Below are 15,254 nucleotides of genomic sequence, written 5' to 3' on the forward strand. Positions count from 1 at the left end.
TACAAGTAGAGATTACACCCTTTCCCTGTGCACGCCACTGTCATCCCACCCATCCTGACCAGTCCCCAGATCTTACAGGGACAGAAATCTGCCAAATGAAGCCGAGATTTGGATAAGCTTACTCTCTATTCCGGCCATCTTTTGAGAGCCTTTTCCTAATTTACGCACAAATTTACGCTGGCAAAACCGGCAGCGGGTTGGGTTGTGTTGGATCTGTCAGCATCTCTGATGTGGCGCATCTCGGCTTTGTCAAGTCACACGGAGTTTGACAGGACCAGACAGGAAGTTGGGTGATTTTGTCTTCAAAATAAAGATGACAAACATGTCATTTTAAAGTATTCTAATAAAAAAAATCAGAAATTATTTTGTTTAGATGGAAGAACAAGCGGACATTATATGCCAAAACTTAGAGAGAAAAAAGAGAGAAAAATAGATTATGCAATAATTATATTGCAGTGCAACAAATTTATATTTGTTTATAATTTATCGTTACTACTGTTGTTACTATTACTATTGTTTTGTTGTTGCTATCAATGATGGTCACTGGCTAGTAGTAATAATAATGATGATGATGATGCTATTTAAATACATTATCAACCACAGCACAAATAATTGTCATGAGTACATTTATTTATTGTTTGTTTGTAGGACAATTTTGCCTATGTTTGTTTGTTTATTTATTTATTTACCCATTTATCGAGCTATTTCTTGGTGCTTTTATTGCCAAAAAAAGCACAAAGTTGCAACATATTATCATTAGTCACTAGAAGGGTTTTAGTTTAAAAGTGACGACCGGAAATCCTGGATTTGCTTATTCGGTTCCTCTTGACGCTGCTGCGCATCTCGCGGACCGGGAATACCGATTTCTGAACATTTCGGCCTTTTTCCCCCCTGCACCGTAGGCTCTGTTTTCCTGCGGACCGCTGCAAAGGGGAGCGGGTTGCATCGCGTCGGGGGGTTAAACTGAAAGATTACATCGGTCAGTATTATGGTAAACGGAGATGACACACATCCAGAAGGAGCCGTATTTGTTTTGTATGGCGAAATGAGGCAGGGGGTGGAGAGTCGCCACAGAGACGCTGGGCTCCGGCCAAACATCACCGCATTTTAGCACTTATTCGATGCTCGGGATTTGCATTGTATTGCATTTGCTGCATCGTTGATCGGCTGTATTCTGCAAAGTGCATGGTGGAAAATGCATCTTGTTTGAGGACACCCCCCCACCAGATATCCGTTGCTGCCATGACAGGCAGAGGTCTCCTCTCGACCACGGCTTGGCCGGTTGGAGAAGAAGCAGATTGATTCGGGACGGTGGGTCGCATCTGCGGATGTTATTCTATCAGTGGAGCCCGATCTTGTAAATATTATCCGTGTAAACACACCGTGATTCTTACTCAGGGAAAAAAAAACATGTCTTCTCGTTCTGCGTTACCGTCTGGAAACGACAGGAGTACTGGAGAGCATGTAAGTGCAATTACAGCCTATAGCCTATATTTGTGTGCATGCAAAATAAATAAATATATAAATAAATGATGCATCCTCAAACAAAGATACCCTGATATTGTGACTCCCCTCAGCATTTACCTTGTTTATTTACAGTGCAGATGAATCTATTGGCCTATGCTGTTTTTCCTTTTGGATTAAAGGACTCGGGAGGTGATATTGGATGGTTATTTTAGCAGAGCAGGCTTTCTCAAAATGGGCTATCCTTGAGTGTCTGTACAGGGAAAGAGCTGATGGCAGGCAAACAGCCCGGAATGAGTCCATCCGCATACGATAACACTCAGCGGATATGCGCAGAAAGCCTCAATACCAGCCGTCACCTCTTATTATAAGACTGTGGAGAGATAGTGATGTCACATTATAGCCCTGCTGCTGCCGCTGCCGCTACTGCTGCTGCTTGTGTGTGTGTGTGTGTGTGTGTGTGTGTGTGTGTGTGTGTGTGTGTGTGCGTGTGCGTGTGCGTGCATGCGTGCGTGCGTGTGCGTGTATTCCCCCAGAAATTGGATGGGTGGGACGGGTGCACAGGGGGGAAAATGAATGTATATAGAATATCGAGGTTGTTCCACCTATGAAGCGAGAGGATTACTGCGTAAAATGATGTGCAATCCATTGCTGCGCAGCCTACAAAGCGCCCAACCCCAGAGCCAGTGGGTGTCAGACAGCGCCATACATTGAGCACAGTGCAAACCAATAGGGGCCTGGAGAAGCAAGGGGGATTTATTTACATAAGAGACTGAATAGCATTGTCTGCATACCCCAAAATAGATTGTCACTCTCTATCTATCTATCTATCTATCTATCTATCTATCTGTCTAGAGGGGGACACAATATGGAAAAAATCTCCCCTAGTGTTGCAAAATCTGTGACATAACATTGATATAGCATTGTGTCATTTCTGGGTCCCCCACCCCCCAATCCACCCCCCACCTCCCCCCATCTGTTTGTCAGCAAAGCTCTCAGCACAGAGGGGTAGTTAAGCCTGTGTGTGCGTTTGTGCATGTGTGTGTGTGTGTGTGTGTGTGTGTGTGTGTGTGTGTGTGTCTAATGTGTGTAACTGGCCGTGTGTCTTTGCGAAGTGCACAATTGATCACGAATGCTGATCCGCTCCTTCCATCACAGTGGGTCCCGATCACACCGCCATCGCCCTGCAATTAAGCAATGATGACAGAGAAGTGAGTTGACCGGGCAAAATGTTACGTTGCCATCTTGGCACGGCCCGGCGAGGCTTGGCTCGACGTGTGCGGTGTAGTCCGGGGATTTGTGTACTTGAGTGCACGCCGCGTGTCCCCCAGTGCTATTGGTTAGGGCTGATTGGTGTTTAGATTGTAGGAAGTGGGTCCAAATTGGCTCTCTAGCCGGGGTGTGTGAACAGGAATGGCAGCATGGGAAGGAGGGAGTGTCTGAAGGTGGGGCCTGAGAGTGTGTGTGTGTGTGTGTGTGTGTGTGTGCGTGTGTGTGTGTGTGTGGATGTGTTTGTGTGTGTGAAGCTGAGAGCAAGATGACATGCTGGGGGGATGGAAGTGTGACGCCTCAGGCCGTGGGACTGGCCAGGGACCACTGTGCCGGCATCTGCTCGCTTTTTTACTCCCTCCTCCTCTATTCCTCTGTCCCCATCTTTTTCTCTTTCCCCTTTTCCCTCTCTCCTCTCTCTCTCTCTCTCTCGTTCTGTCTTTGCCATTTCTCTCACCCCCCCATTCCATTTGTCACTCTCTCGTCCCATCTGCTATGGTGTTGTCCCTGTCTCCCGTCTACTCTTTCTCTCCTCTTCTGCATCTTGTCAATTTTCACATGATGAGACGCCGCCTCACACTGACATTATACATCGAGCTTTGTTTCTGTAAAAATGCACGTCGTTGTCCCGCCTTTCTCTTCTGCTCTGCTTCCTGACTGAAAATTATCTGTGACTCAAAGCTTTGGACTCCACCGTGGCTGCACAACGCTCTCAAGCTTTCAGGTCCAGAGTGGAGCAGCATCGAGCGTTAACATGTTAATTGCACAGCGAACTCTTTGAGGGGCTGTGGAAAAACCCTTGTGGGCTACCTCCCATGTTTTTTCAGCGAAGTGTTTCTGTTATATCCTGTCAGAGCGCATGAAGACATCTCCCAGCAGTCAAGCAGACGTCTAAGGAAGACAGTGCTGAACCCAAAATGGAAACAATATGCTCAAGTGTTCATCTGCTGGACAACAGCTGTTAACCCAGAAAGGAGAGAGATTTATTCACATGAAGCCCACGCTCGGCAGACACATTGCCTCCTTACATTTATCAAACAAACATCTGGTTCAATTGACTTGCTTTAGTTGAGGATGGACATTACACTCGTGAAATTTCTCAATTTACCATTAATTTATGAATGAAGTTGATGAAGCAGGTTTACCAGTGTATGCCATCTATGGAACTCCATATACACTAATATACAGGTCCGGGTGATATATCGATATCATCATGATATTGTGATGTGTGACTAGTTATCATCTGGGATTTTGGATATCTTAATATCACATAATATCATGACATTCTGGTTTCAAAGGCTGCATTAAAGTAAAGGGTCGCAATTGAACTGTTCAAGCTGATGTATTACTTGCCTCTGCCTGCTTGACCATCATATCCACATTATTAATGATTGTTTATCAAAAATCTTTTATGTGTAAATCTCTTATTAAAGCAATTATCGTCCCCACAATATCATCACATTATTGATATCGAGTTGTTGTGATATTTGATTTTGTTCATATCACCCAGGCCTTCATGACAGGGACTTCCCAGGACTGTTTGCCTGTAAACAAGTTATTATCACCTTGTTCTTTCAGGGGTCGGCTTGCCTCTGGAGTGCATCAGGCAGCCAAGAGAGTTGCTGTGACAGATGTACATGGTGGTGCTCGAGGTTCCCGGCCAGCCTGTTACTGCTGTATGTATACATGTGGTGCTGTTAGATGGTAGTGACACCCTCTCTCCTCTCTTTGCCCCCCCGCCCACAGCATGTGTCTCTGGCGGCCAGCCGCTCAGACAAGGGCACCAGCCTGTCCAGCCGCTCGCTGGGCGCCCGCTGCAGGAACTCCATCGCCTCCTGCTCGGACGAGCTGCCGCACATCGGCAACTACCGTCTGCTCAAGACCATCGGCAAGGGAAACTTCGCCAAGGTCAAGCTGGCCCGCCACATCCTGACGGGCAGGGAGGTGAGACCCTGAGGGGGCACTGGAGGGGTGGCTGATGGGTGGATGGAAAGTCAACCAAAAATTGTGATTTTGGAACAAAGTGAAATAATCTAATCCCATGGCCAGATTTGTGAAGTTGCTTAAAGGAAAATTAAAGATGTTCGGATGGATGTTATTTCTCTTACACTGAGCTAGGACTGATATAAATTTGGCTAGATCTGGTGGTTGTTAAAGGGATGCAGGATTTTAGGCGCCCTCTCATGACACTTGAAACAGTTTGAAACCAGTCTTTTTGTTTTTGATAAATTGGCAGTAAACTTCTTTGCCTTGCCAATGCAAGTCAGTAGGGATTAAAACTGCTCCTTTCAAAACTGCCTTTCACACTGCCATTACTGCAGTTAATTGAAATAAATGTTAGCAGTGGCCTCAGTCCACATCCACTTGTTTTGACGTTGCAAATAAATGCTCCCCGATACACAATCTAAAAATCCCAGTGTGACAATTTTTGGAAGTTGGATAAGTATTCCGGGTTATGGATCGATAGGAAAAGCATCCTGGATCTTTCCTTTTAAGCAGAGGATGCAAGGAGGCTATTAAACATGGGAAATTATAAGAGTGGTCATAAATTTTGCTGATGAATTGATGATGTGTTTATCCACATCTCCTCACTGTAAATTCCCTTGATGTCTCTTGTAGGTTGCAATAAAAATCATCGACAAAACTCAGTTGAATCCAACCAGCCTACAAAAGGTGAGCCCCAGTATTTTTTTTTCCTGTTTATATTGATGATGTATTCTTTTTGGATGATATGCTTTGTTTCTTCATGCAGAAAAACTTACACCACAACCTTAATCATGTATTGTACTGTCTTTACTATCTCAATCAGGGATAATCAACATGATTTGGCCATCTTGACTTAATTTAAGGAAACACCGACAAGCAGTTGGAGACTTGGAGACATTTGGGTTTTTCTTCAGCTGTTTCCCCCTCAGAAGGGGCAGGATTGAGAGAGCAGCAGATAGAGAGAGGGCTCGTTGGACGTGATGCTGTTTGGCAGGTGCTAGGGACTGGATGGGAGCGAAAGGAGACCTCTGCTCTGGAGATCGTCTCTCGTCTCTCTCTGGGCTAATCGCTGCCCCGAGTGGAGCGTGACTCATCTCAGAGACCGTGGTCACCTAGCCCATCCTTTTTTTCCCCCCCTCCATTGTTGTTTGTTTTTATTCTTAATTTGTCTTCGCATTGCTTTGGAGAACCAAGAAATTATATCATGACCATAACAAGCTCAACCAGGCTATACAAGCTGTGATGCCGCTGTGTAGAGTTGAAGTCGTTTTTTTTGGGGGTTCATGGTGTTCATTTTGGTGGTGGTTCCTTTTTGCTCTGAATGCTTAGGTGCATGTGTCACAAGCCGGGCTTTTGATGGGCTGGCTTCTTTTTTCCTGCTGGTCAGCATGTTGAGGGTTGAGCCTGCATGGTGGACACTCGAGGTTTGTTGTGCATGAAGGACAGAGGCGGAACGGTGGACGCTTGGGTTTCGCCAGCTATCAAGGGCAACCTGAGTGTGGCGCAGACGCAGACTTGGCCCGGCTCAAATCACGGGGCCTGGAATGGTAGTAGATATCTGAAGGTTTGCTGTGGATTAGCAGGAGGGGCGAGGAGTCAACACGGCTGACATGAAGGCCATTGGGTCATGGGTTGATCACATGCTCACCTATATCCATTTTATCATCCAACCGCATCAATCACATGCCTCGACGCCCTAACATGCGTACCTAATGCCTCTGATTTGCCAGAATAGAGTATCGTTCAAGAACTGGCTTGGGGTGATGGTAAAAAAAAAAAACATAAGAAACCTTGGAGAGAGAGATGGCATATAGAAAAGAATTTATTCAACCCACATTTACCCACAATGCTTCTTGTGTGCACATATGGGCCAAAGTGTCTCCCTCATTTAGTCCGAGGTCTCTCTCTCTCTCACTCTCTCTCTCTTTTATCTCTTTTTACCTCCCCTCAGCCCACATGAACTCCAGTGCCCGTGGGCAAGAAGTGAACAGACTGGAAGGATCAAATCAGGGATGAAATAATTGCCCATAATGGTGGCGCATGTGTGTGCGATGCTGTTTGACTGGAAGAAGCCCATAATGCACTGCTACATGTGCAGATCAAAACGCCGCACCGGTTTACATGACGTGTCAGCGAGAATCTCTCACAGAATCAGTCACAATCAAAGAGAGTAATCCCTTTGATGATGCAGTTTTTTATTGTCTCGTGTTTTTTTTTTTTTTTTTTTTTTTTGGTTTTTGTTTTTTCCTTTGGGAGTAATCTTTCCCTCAATCTCCGTATTTACAAAGGGATGACCTTGCATTGCTTCCATCAAGGCTTAAACAAATTAATTCAAGTTATCCGACCCCTGACCAGCCTTTGCCCATTTGATCTCTTTAATCCTGATATTTAGACTCATCATATTTCCGCTGATAAAATCATGAGCAAACATTTTTTTTTTTACCTGGCTAGAAAAGTAGATGCATGGCTGGGTCTGTGATCTCAGATCTGCGCCTGTCCTTTGTCAATCCCCCGACTTTTGTCAACCCCCCCGACTGGACTGTGGAACAACACGAGGCCGTGTGTTGTTGTTGTGCGAGACAATGGTGCAACATTTAGGACACAACTGACGACAGAAGCTGAGGAGCGGCCGCTGATTGGAGAGAATACTCTACAATTGGTCGGTGATGATAGCAGGCTTCTTTACATACCCGTGGGCTAGAGAAAATCCTTAGTACTGAAGACATGAAAGAGCCCATATTAGCATAATCTGGCCTGTTATGTATGTAGACGGGGAGAAGGGAACAGGGAGATGTGGAGTGGTGGGGGAAAAAGAAGGGGGTGAATTTGTGGCGGTGAACCTCACAGTGAACCTCAACAGCTGTGAAGATGGCTCTCCTGTGTGAGCAAATCAGAGATCACAGGAGGATGTGGCTGATTTTTTATGCCGGTTTCCATAATGGGGTGAGATATGTTGCGGAGCCTGAGCAGGACACCTGGAAACTGGATAGGCGTCAGGTTAAGGTTCCGTAATTTGATTTAATCGCTTTTTTTATTGAAATTAATGTGCAGCACATCAGAGCCCGGGCCGGGACTCCATTGCCAAAGTGCATGCATGTTTAATGCAGTCAATTACATCGCAGCTTCCCCATGTGTTTGTGGTCGTTATCAATGGCTGTAGTCAAACACGTTGCCAGGAAATTGTGTGGGTTTATTTATTTATTTCTTCATTTATTTGGGCTGTGTTTGGATGGATTTGACTGCCCTATCCTGGCCGTGACGAGGCTGACGAGCAGGGAATTATGGGTCGCCTCAGCACTACGTATCCCAAGATTCCCTCTGGCACAGCTGGAGAAGCTGGGAAACAGCCTGGTCTTAATACCTGGGTTGCTATGGCAACAGTGACGTTGGGGCACTGCCAGAGGAAAAGACGGAGGAATACGAATTGAATGGAGGAGGAGGGAACGGAGGGAGACACATACGAGGAGAGGAGAGGAGAGGAGAGGAGAGGGGGAGGATTGAGCAAAGAGGATAGAAAAGCTTATCGCGCTATCTTTTTTCTTTTTTTTTTTTCTTCTCCTAGTTGGAGTTGATGACATGGGAGAGAGTCGCTGGTTTTCAGTGATGGCCTTTTGTTGAGGGACTGTGCTGTAATGTACATTAAACCTGGGTGGCCTGCTCAAATTTAATCCCCCACTCTGCCATGACAAAGCATACGAATCTGTTCCCCGGAGTCGACGTATCACATGCACTGAGAGGTGCAAGTGCTGAGGCAGTGAGTGGAGCTTGGTCTGTTTCCGGCAGTGGATTTACGAGGAAACCATTTGTTGGGTTGTTTTTTTTTTTTTTTTAAATCCTGAGGGGGCTGTGTTGGTTATTGTCACCTTCCCATCCCCCATCGAATTTACATTTGCATGAGTAACGGAGACAGAAAATAATATTTTTAGGACAAAAGTATAGAACTGCTTGTTTCTAAATAAAAACCCAGTCCTTTGCATGTCATTTGATCTCAGTTTGATTCCATCAGCAGGATTGATTTCCCCCATAGTGGGGAAGACATGGCTGGCTCTATGATTAATAAGCCCTGAGCTATTAAAGTAGCCTTAACAATCCTTTCACCAACCTATGAAGTGGTTACTTGGTATGCTAATTACAGTGGTCAAGTGGTTTCAGCATGCTCATTTTCCATGCTAATATTCTTATAGAACTCCTTGGAAAAATTAGCGCTGCCGTTGATGTGACCCATACCAAGGATTTGAGGGTATACTCATATTAATCAGGGAGTCCACCGTGTCTTTCACATTGCACTGGAGGCCTGCAGGTCGGACTGTGCCTTCCAGTTGGGTTTCTGTTGATTTGACATGCAAGAGAAAAAAAAAACACCAAGGAATCTCATGGCATTTCTGTATTTCTGAGCCAAAACAACAAGAATCAAGACTCACATCTTCAATATTTTATCCATTTGCAGCCTAGATATGCTCAAGGGGACAATAAAGAGATTGATGGAACATTAGTCTGAACTTTTAACATCCACGTGAACTTTAATACCGGCTCCAACGAAGCGCTGATTTGCTCATGTTTGTTTTTTTTGACTGTCAGCAGGATATTTCAAAAACCCACGAGGGGGATCTCCGTGACGTTTGGTGGACAGATTGGCAATTACGCCACAGAAAAAACGATTAGATGTTGGTGGTGATCGTGGTTTGGCATGAATTGATCGTGATTTTTCAAGCTCGAGCTCTGAAACTCATGATTTCATATGATCCCATTTGATTCCATATCGTAAGAAAAGGTTTCAGTCATTTTTAGAGATAAGGATGGTGTCTTTCGGTCATTTGGCAAGTTGGAGAATTGTTAAACATTGTTGGAGGAGGTTTGCACTGTGGGAGTGCCGTGTAGTGTTGAATTTGCTGTTACCGATCAGATGTTAAGAGGATTCCTCGGTGTTTTCTCTGTCAGTGGGAAGCAGTTCTGCATATTCAGTGATTCAGACTGAGATTCAGATTCTGGTGGGGGTCAAAAATCTGGTGATATTAAAGGGACGTACATAATTGTCACCTCCAAGTAAGTAACTGGAGCCGTGTTTTTTTTCCTCAAAGTGAAACGAATCTGTACACAATATGTGATCGTAGTAGACTTAACACCAGCAGCAGACATGGTTCTTATGACTCGATAAATAGGGGAAGCTCTATGCAGTCTATACGGTGCACTGAACCTCATTTGTTGACACGAATATGATGAGTCAACAGCGAGAAGGACTCCTCACACTTCAGAGTACAGTCTTTTTTTTTTCCTTTCTGCAGTACGGACAAAAGGCATTAAATGCTCAAAGGCAGTAAAAAAAAAAAAAAAAAGCCATTTGCTTGTGATTCAGCAGCTCAACATTTGATTCCCGTTCAGTTTGATCAAGACGGTAAAATTCTGTTTCTTCTTCCTAGCTCTTTCGGGAGGTACGAATAATGAAAGGCTTGAATCACCCTAATATAGGTAAGACACATGAATCTCAGTGCACTTAAAAAATGTGTATGTGTGCATCCATGCTTCTGTGTGTGTGTGTGTGTGTGTGTTTTGTGTATGTTTAATCTAAATAGCTGCCATGTGTGCGGCCAGACGGAAGTATACAGTAATGCTCTGAATAGGCTTTAAAGCAGCCGCTGACCGTACAGTAGCTCGCAGCTCCTCAGGCCTTAGTATAGAGGTCATGGGGTTGGGGATTTTCTAAAGCTGAAATGTCATATGGATCAAAAACCCCTACAGCATTAGCGGCAGGGTCCCTTTGTATTAAGACAGGCAGACGGCTGTGTTATCATTTATAACGTGAGAGGGATTTGTTTCTATATGGTTTTAATCTTATTCTGTCTTGGGCTACAGTGCAGCTGTTCGAGGTGATTGAGACGGATAAGACCCTTTACCTAATCATGGAGTACGCCAGTGGAGGTGGGTACATCAGCCGCCATGGTCACCTGCTCAGTTACTATGTCCGGGAGCGGCAGGGGGTCAGGGTTTGGACGGTGGTGCATTTGTTTTGAGGAGGTCATTCATTTTGTCACTGGATGTGAAAAGAAACAGTGGCTGACGGTGAAAGTCCACAAACCATTGAGACTGAATGGGTGGAACCAGAGTGGGCCTTAGGTTCACGGCAAATCAGAGTATTTCCGGGTGGTTTTGTTTAACCCTATAAAGCCTGAACTATCAAAGAATTGGCAGAAAATTCCAATTTTTTGAAACTGAACCCTTTATTTAGTCCTATAACAAAATATTAAAAAAAATAAAAAAAAATATGTTATTACATGACCTTTCTGGTGTATGAAATATCATATGTAGTTGAAGTGCCAATGGTATGGTCCAGGGTGAACAGGGGAAGTGTTCAAAGGTATACAGTAAACAGTATTTTGGTCAAGTATTGATTAAACTGAAAACGAAAAACGGAATTGAAAATGTGTATCATATATGATACGAATGGCTTTATAGGGTTAAAACAACGCAGCTAATTAGGACTGACAAAGCTCACATGTAAGTAGCTAATATTAACATTAGCCAGTGATAGGCGGCGAATTCAGTTTCCAATAATTTTTTTTAATAACTTTAGCAGCGCGCCGATGATTTTAATTCATTTCATGTGTTAACTTTAACTTGCCCGTTCATCATTGCTGCGAGCTGCGCACACCGTAATACAAACTTTCAACAAAGTTATTCAAACAAGCGTATGACATCAGTAAATGCTACATCTGTTGCCTTGACAACGGGAACCACCTGAAATACTCCGATTTCCCGTGAACCGAAGGTCCACAAATGCCCCCACTGGTTCTACCCATTCAATTTCTTTGACACAAACACCTGCTTTATTTTATGGGTAATTTTATCCACATAGGAAGAGGAATTAAAGACCTTCAACATTTAAATCTTTCTAACTGACATTTTAACAAATGACTAAAAATGGCTGCATCATTTTATGTAATACTCCTATGTCCGAATACCTTTGGGAACCATCGCAAAACATGGGCACCATTCGCTTAAAGCCGTGTTTTAGTGATAATCTAACTGCAAAATGTAGATGTTAACACATCACGTAATCCTGTATTGACCCAACAATTTTCTTTAATGTGAAAAGTATGTCAGCGTTGAGAAGAATTTACTTGTTTCCAACTTGTTTCAAGGATTTTCTTGAATCCAGTCACATTATGTAAAGGCTTGTGGAATGATTCTTGACAATTCTTGAACAATCATTTGCATCAGTATTTTTTTTTTTTACTAGTTTTGAAGGCAATAAAATGTTTTAGACTCAAAATGTGTAGTGCGAATCAAATATGATTACGCATTCCCCTTACAGTTGTTTTAATCTTTCCCTAGTTATAAATATTTTTGCGACCCTGAAATCTTGGGATCATATAGAGCACAAAAAGCAGCGTAGATGTTTTTTGCTGTTAATCTGATATGGAGGACAGTATCTTTAAATTAAAGAGATCCCTGGACTCTGCCCTAATAGTTGTTGTGTGATTCTGCATTCATAGTTAATAGACTGTGGAACCACAACGTCAATAACTGAGCAATCTCTGAGCGGTAATGGCCACCAGCGTGGAGACAGACTTTAAAACGCAAAACTCAGGAATAGCACAGCCTCTGGTTTTCACATATTTGGTTCTGTTCCAGAGATCTAACACTTTTATTATTATTATTATTATTATTATTATTACACTGGACCTCCTTTGTTTCATCTTGGTCAGTTTTGGAAGTGATTTTCTCGGTGCTTGTCCTTTTTTTTTTCTCTCTGTTCTTGCCCAAATCATGCTCTGTGTTTACTGTGACCTTGAAGACTGTTACAGACACAGTTTCAGCAGTGGATTTCTTGAAGATCTGTAATACTTTAAGTCAGATATGAGAGGACCATAGCAACATGTCAGCGGGGTGTTTGAGGGCCTGGAAGTCTCTGAAGACGATTCAGCAAATTTTCATTTTCACTTCTAGACACCACAATCACAAATCACAGTTTATCACTTATTATCCCGTTGAGTTGAGTATTATTATTATTTTTTTGACGTTTCAAACTGAATTGCAGTAATTGGCATGTGAATTTTTGAATTCTGTGTATTTATGGTCATAATGCATCAGGTAATGCAACAGTGATTCAGCATTTAGCACTCACACACATTGACCAACATCCCTAAGGTCTTGGGTACACATATCTAGAATAGTCTGCTTTTTATGAAATCATCTTATTTATGACATTATTTATGATATCTCATCATATCTAATGATGCTGTGAATACATCAGGTCTTAGGAATCATATGGTACCAAATTCATACAAGTGGATTAATGGTATATTTGGATTGCATATATCAATGTTGGCATTGGGTACACCAAAGTCTGGTGAAATAGTCATGAATCAGTAATTTGGCTTCAGAACAATGAACACATTCCCTCCCACCAAACTAGGCCTTGACGTTATTACCAGGAATTAAAGCAACACTTGTACAGTAAGTTAGCGCAGATATGATGATTTTAGGTTTATTTCCTCTGCCTGACCTGTCTCTGCTCCACCCGCCCTCAGGTGAAGTGTTTGACTACCTCGTATCTCATGGGAGAATGAAGGAGATTGAAGCCAGAGCCAAATTTCGACAGGTATGATCACACCACCTCCTGACGCCCACACTTTGCCTTTTTGGCAGTTTAAGATTTTCCATCGGTTCCTGCCTCACGTCTCTGCCTGTCTCCTCGTCCTCGCAGATCGTTTCGGCTGTCCACTACTGCCACCAGAAGAACATCGTCCACAGAGATTTGAAGGTGAGACGGCCGGAAGACATTTTAGGCTGTGTTCGCAGATACAGATTAAGGCTAGTCCGGGACTAGGAATTTTCCTTCACGGACGGATTACACCAAACAGAATTGTTTTTTTTTTTTTTAATCTCAGACTAGTCTTAATCCGTGAATCTGTGAAAATGGCCGGTAGGATCTTAATCACTGTAAAGCACTGATGTGTAGAGAGGCTCTTTTCTAAGACACCAAGGAGGGCAGGAGGAGATAGGCAGATCCTGGCCTCTGTTTAATACACTATTACATGGCTGAACACAAGTGGTGACATATACACACATATAGATATATATATATATACTGTATGAGTCATGTCCAGGATTTCTTTTATTGGAAGACATGCTAGCGCTACACCTCCCACTCCCCCTTTTCCTCATCTGTCTCTGATTCTCTATTTCTTTCTATATCACAACGTCTGTTCTGCTCACCTCCCACTTTCCATACTTCAATCCCATCCTGCTTTTCTTCCTCCACTACCCCCTCTCTCTGTGGCTTACCCCCAACTCATGTGGTATTCTGTTTGTACGCTCGTCCCTGCCTCCTCCACCGCAACGCTGTATGCGTGACTCAGGCAGAGAACCTTCTGCTGGATGCCGACGCCAACATCAAGATCGCAGACTTCGGCTTCAGCAATGAGTTCACGCTGGGCAACAAGCTGGACACGTTCTGTGGCTCGCCGCCCTACGCCGCCCCCGAGCTTTTCCAGGGCAAGAAGTATGACGGGCCCGAGGTGGATGTCTGGAGCCTCGGAGTCATCCTCTACACGCTGGTCAGCGGCTCGCTGCCCTTTGACGGGCAGAACCTAAAGGCAAGTGGATGGGAAGAGGGGACTGGGAGTGTTGGGTGAGGATGGCGTGCATGGGGTTTATTCTAGAACCATAATGACTCAGTCAACCCACTGATTTAGTAAAGTAAAAAAAAAACAAAAAAACATGTAAATCAGAATAAAGAAATTCCACCCTCAGATACTCCTACTCTGTTGGATTTCATCAATTAGTGCCAGAATGCCTTTCGACAACGCCTAGAAAATGGACATGAACTTGTTGCAGCAGGAGTAGGTGGAGAGAGCAATAGTGATAGCATGGTATGAAAAAAGAGATTTTCACCAAAATGTGTGGCTCTCAGTGAAAACCGGCCTTGTGACTGAGTAGGTGTGGCCGATACATTGATGTTATATTGATACTGTGATTTTAGACTAGATAGTTGTCTTGGATTTTGGATATCCTAATACTGTGATATGCCGTAAGTGTTGTCTTCTCCTGGTTTTAAAGGACTACACCAAAATTTTGCACAACTTTCCAACTTACCCAGACTGAGACAAGATGTTCAGTACCGTTTTTACCTCTGTACGTCCAGTGGTGCGGTTCTTATGGGTAGCATTTCTCGTTAGCTTAGCATGAAGACTTGAAGTCTATGGGAGTCGTTAGCCTGGCTCCATCAAAGTGAAAAATAAACCTTACAGCAACTCCAAACTGTCTTATTTGCACAGTTTATCATGTGTTTTTGAAATACACGTCTTGGAATAAAAAATTTAAAAAAAATTTAATTTGTGGCAGATCTTACCATACCTTCAGCAGTGTGCGGATCACTGTGATAGATGGAAGAAAAAAATGACTCCCATTAACTTCAAGTCTTTATGCTAAGATAACACAAAATGCTACCTGTAGCGACCGAACCAATGAACATACAGCTGTGAAAATGGTATCGAACACTATTTTGCCCCAAACATTAGTGTTCCTTTACAGGT

At 43.5% G+C, this 15,254-nt stretch overlaps 1 protein-coding gene across 5 annotated transcripts in view; it reads left to right on the plus strand.

Annotated features, from left to right (window-relative positions):
- The first annotated feature begins 824 nt into the window (after window positions 1-824).
- The window catches only part of mark4a (MAP/microtubule affinity-regulating kinase 4a), a 31,995-nt gene continuing 17,565 nt past the window's right edge, over window positions 825-15,254 (plus strand). For all 5 annotated transcript variants that reach the window (XM_030069592.1, XM_030069593.1, XM_030069594.1 and 2 more), the window contains exons 1-8: window positions 825-1,464; window positions 4,480-4,677; window positions 5,353-5,406; window positions 10,137-10,185; window positions 10,570-10,635; window positions 13,248-13,318; window positions 13,424-13,480; window positions 14,079-14,315. In XM_030069592.1, coding sequence (XP_029925452.1) covers window positions 1,411-1,464; window positions 4,480-4,677; window positions 5,353-5,406; window positions 10,137-10,185; window positions 10,570-10,635; window positions 13,248-13,318; window positions 13,424-13,480; window positions 14,079-14,315 — 786 coding nt within the window. In that variant the 5' untranslated portion in view covers window positions 825-1,410. The remainder of the gene's footprint in view (window positions 1,465-4,479; window positions 4,678-5,352; window positions 5,407-10,136; window positions 10,186-10,569; window positions 10,636-13,247; window positions 13,319-13,423; window positions 13,481-14,078; window positions 14,316-15,254) is intronic.

The sequence above is a fragment of the Myripristis murdjan genome, chromosome 14 (assembly GCF_902150065.1).
Source record: "Myripristis murdjan chromosome 14, fMyrMur1.1, whole genome shotgun sequence".
NCBI lineage: Eukaryota > Metazoa > Chordata > Actinopteri > Holocentriformes > Holocentridae > Myripristis > Myripristis murdjan.